At 35.4% G+C, this 2,771-nt stretch overlaps 1 protein-coding gene across 1 annotated transcript; it reads left to right on the top strand.

The window, feature by feature from the left end:
* LOC141438043 (uncharacterized) lies at positions 1–2,094 on the top strand. Its single transcript, XM_074101690.1, has 3 exons — positions 1–240; positions 313–552; positions 634–2,094. The coding sequence occupies exons 1-3, from the start codon at positions 22–24 to the stop codon at positions 1,429–1,431; spliced, it is 1,257 nt and encodes a 418-aa protein (XP_073957791.1). The 5' UTR covers positions 1–21; the 3' UTR covers positions 1,432–2,094.
* Positions 2,095–2,771: the final 677 nt, after the last annotated feature.

Raw genomic sequence — 2,771 nt, 5'->3', positions numbered from 1 at the left:
TAATGTGCGTAATTATAAAAAATGGCGTTGATATTAAAATTGGTTGTGTTGTTGATGAGTGCCGGTGCGTTTGCTCAGCTGTGTCCGAAACAATGTGACTGTGATGTTGATAACGGATTGAACAGGGCGTCGTGCGAGGGACAAAACATTGTCAGCGTTCAAGTGGGAGTGCCCGATGCCGTGCAAGTTTATAGCCTCAGCCGGAATGCAATTAGCGAACTGGACAACTACTGCTTCAAAGTAAGTGCAAAAAATGTGAATGAGTAAGCCAGTAGGACAGCCATTATTTATTTACTCGTTATCTCTTTTCAGGAAGCAGGATACTCTTCAATTGAAGTACTCAATTTATCTTACAACGTCATCTTTTGGATCGGGCTTCACGCCTTCGCCGGGTTGGATAAATTGGTTCACCTCGATCTGAGTAACAATAGGCTGAGGTACATAGCGTTGGATCTTTTCTTCGAGTCGCCGCAACTACATGTACTTGATTTATCCGGAAATGTTTTTGAATCACTCAAAAATGAACCTTTTATTAACCACACGAAATTGCAAGTATGTTTGGCATCATTGAATAAAATTTATTTTTATACATAATTCTAGTAACTAAGTAGTAATTAAAATGGCCTATTGCAGGTGCTGAATTTAAACAACTGCCGAATAAAATCATTACCAGATAGAATGTTTAGCCGCCTACCAAACTTAAAGAAGCTAGACTTGAGCGAAAACTACTTAGTTTCACTAAACACTGAAGTGCTGCGGCCTTTGCGGAAATTAGAAAGAATAGAGCTACGAAATGACTATTGGAATTGCGACCCTAGTTTCATGGCCGTAGAGACCTGGATAACATCCCACGGGATAAACTATGTGAAGCAATGTGTCAAAAAAACACCAAAAATGTTTGAGAAAATGATATCAGCTGTACCCGTAGAAAGAGTAGACGTCGACGTTAGTGATATATGGAACATAACAATTATTAAAAACGAAACGCTACCAGTTTTAAAACCTAGTAAAGAGTTGACATGGTTCCAAAAGATCGATCAAGAATTTTCGGCTAGCCAGGCGTTTGTTATTGGACTGGAATTAGGGCTGGCTTTAGGAATTGTCTGCACATACGTTTGGTTGCGAGCGTTGTGCGGATGTAGGCGGGTGAATTGCGCGCGGCCTCTTACTAGGAGGCAGCAGCGAAGGGCTCAAAGGATGGCTGATAGCGATATGAGAACAAATTTACTGTGGAGTAGTGCTGTGAACCCCGATTTAGAAACTCCTCCGTCGTACCGACGACGGCTGTCTCTTCCAGATGGGAGTGCTCCATACCCCACATATGGGATCCCGGGGCCCCGAGGCACTATAATACAAGCAGACGCCATAAGGCTACCGGACAGAGGCGAAACCCCGCCACCGCCTTATCACGAGTGTAGAATCAACATATAGCTCGCAGAGTTTATAGCTCGAGACAATGTCCTGTGCGAGTCATTTGTGTAATGTTTAAGACACTGCATAAATTTGTGATATTGTGCAATATTGTATGCACTTCAATTTGTGTTGTACTGTTTTTTCTTCTTTTGTATTAGATGGGGTATGTGACACGTTTCAAAGTTTACGAGTGTAAAGAAATAAAGTTATTTTTAAGTTCATAATATTATTTATTGATTTATAAATAAATTGATCACATTTCTTTTAACTAAAAATTATATAATCTGATATAATATAAATATACGAAAATTAATTTTCTAAGTCAGACTCGTAAAATATTGGTGAATTTAAATAATTTCTTATAAACCTAATCTGATATAATTTGGGTAACTATAAAATGTTTGTACACAGAATAATAACACAACCTCATGGCAAATTGTTGGATGATCACGAAAATAACTATGGCATTTTCATGGCAATATTAATATAACGTTAGTTATATGGTTATTTATAAATAAAGGAATGTACAATTTGTATCCAGAGTCATGTTTTTTAAAGCAAAACAGCTATGAGAAGTTTAAAACTACTTTACAATATATTCTATTTTGGCTAAAAAAGGAACATAAACTGTATAAAATGCATAATTACATAAACAATAAATCATTACAATTTTCGCTTTCATATTTATATATCCATTTATTAAAATGCTAACTTGTCATATTGGAAATGCGATTTTTTGCAACATTGTTAGATTAAAAATAAGAACCTTAATTGAATAATTTACTAGAGCAAAAATACTACATTATCTTAACAAATAACACACATGAGCTCAGAGGTTTTACTTCGTGGTAGTAGGCAGAAGGCAAAAACGCTCTTGCTTCTCGATTCAGATATATCCCCTTTTACATCTTTCCATGGAATAATGAAACTTAATTCTACTCGTTGTAATAAAAAAGAAACCATAACGACATGACTACGGTTAAAATCATGTTTGTAACAACATACATGAAAATTGGTCAGGCAACTTCACAATTAATAATTTAATCTTGAATATGTAATATTCTTATGACTACGATAAAGCGATATTAAAATTATATTTGCTCTTTAAACCACTTAATAAGTAGGTAAATTCAATTCATTCAAAATTCCATAAAAATCATTACATCTTTCCATTCGCACATACAACAATTATCATTTATATGCTTAAATTCTGGCATTTGTTCCAAAAAGATTCAAATAGATTCGTCACAGTCCCCCAGTCATGATATGCCAAAGAGCGACTCTCCATAAAGATACACTAATGTGCTTTTGGCAATAATGGTAGTGAAATACACATATTTTGTTATTCAGTTTCATAA

This window comes from Choristoneura fumiferana, chromosome 18 (genome assembly GCF_025370935.1).
Source record: "Choristoneura fumiferana chromosome 18, NRCan_CFum_1, whole genome shotgun sequence".
NCBI lineage: Eukaryota > Metazoa > Arthropoda > Insecta > Lepidoptera > Tortricidae > Choristoneura > Choristoneura fumiferana.
Note: the sequence above shows the minus strand (reverse complement) of the source record. Positions and strands in the feature narration are given on the sequence as shown.

Coding starts and splice junctions, on each gene's coding strand:
- LOC141438043 (XM_074101690.1), top strand. CDS start 22: ATGGCGTTGATATTAAAATTGGTTGTGTTGTTGATGAGTGCCGGTGCG. Junction 241..312: donor TGGACAACTACTGCTTCAAA/GTAAGTGCAAAA, acceptor ATCTCTTTTCAG/GAAGCAGGATACTCTTCAAT. Junction 553..633: donor TTAACCACACGAAATTGCAA/GTATGTTTGGCA, acceptor GGCCTATTGCAG/GTGCTGAATTTAAACAACTG.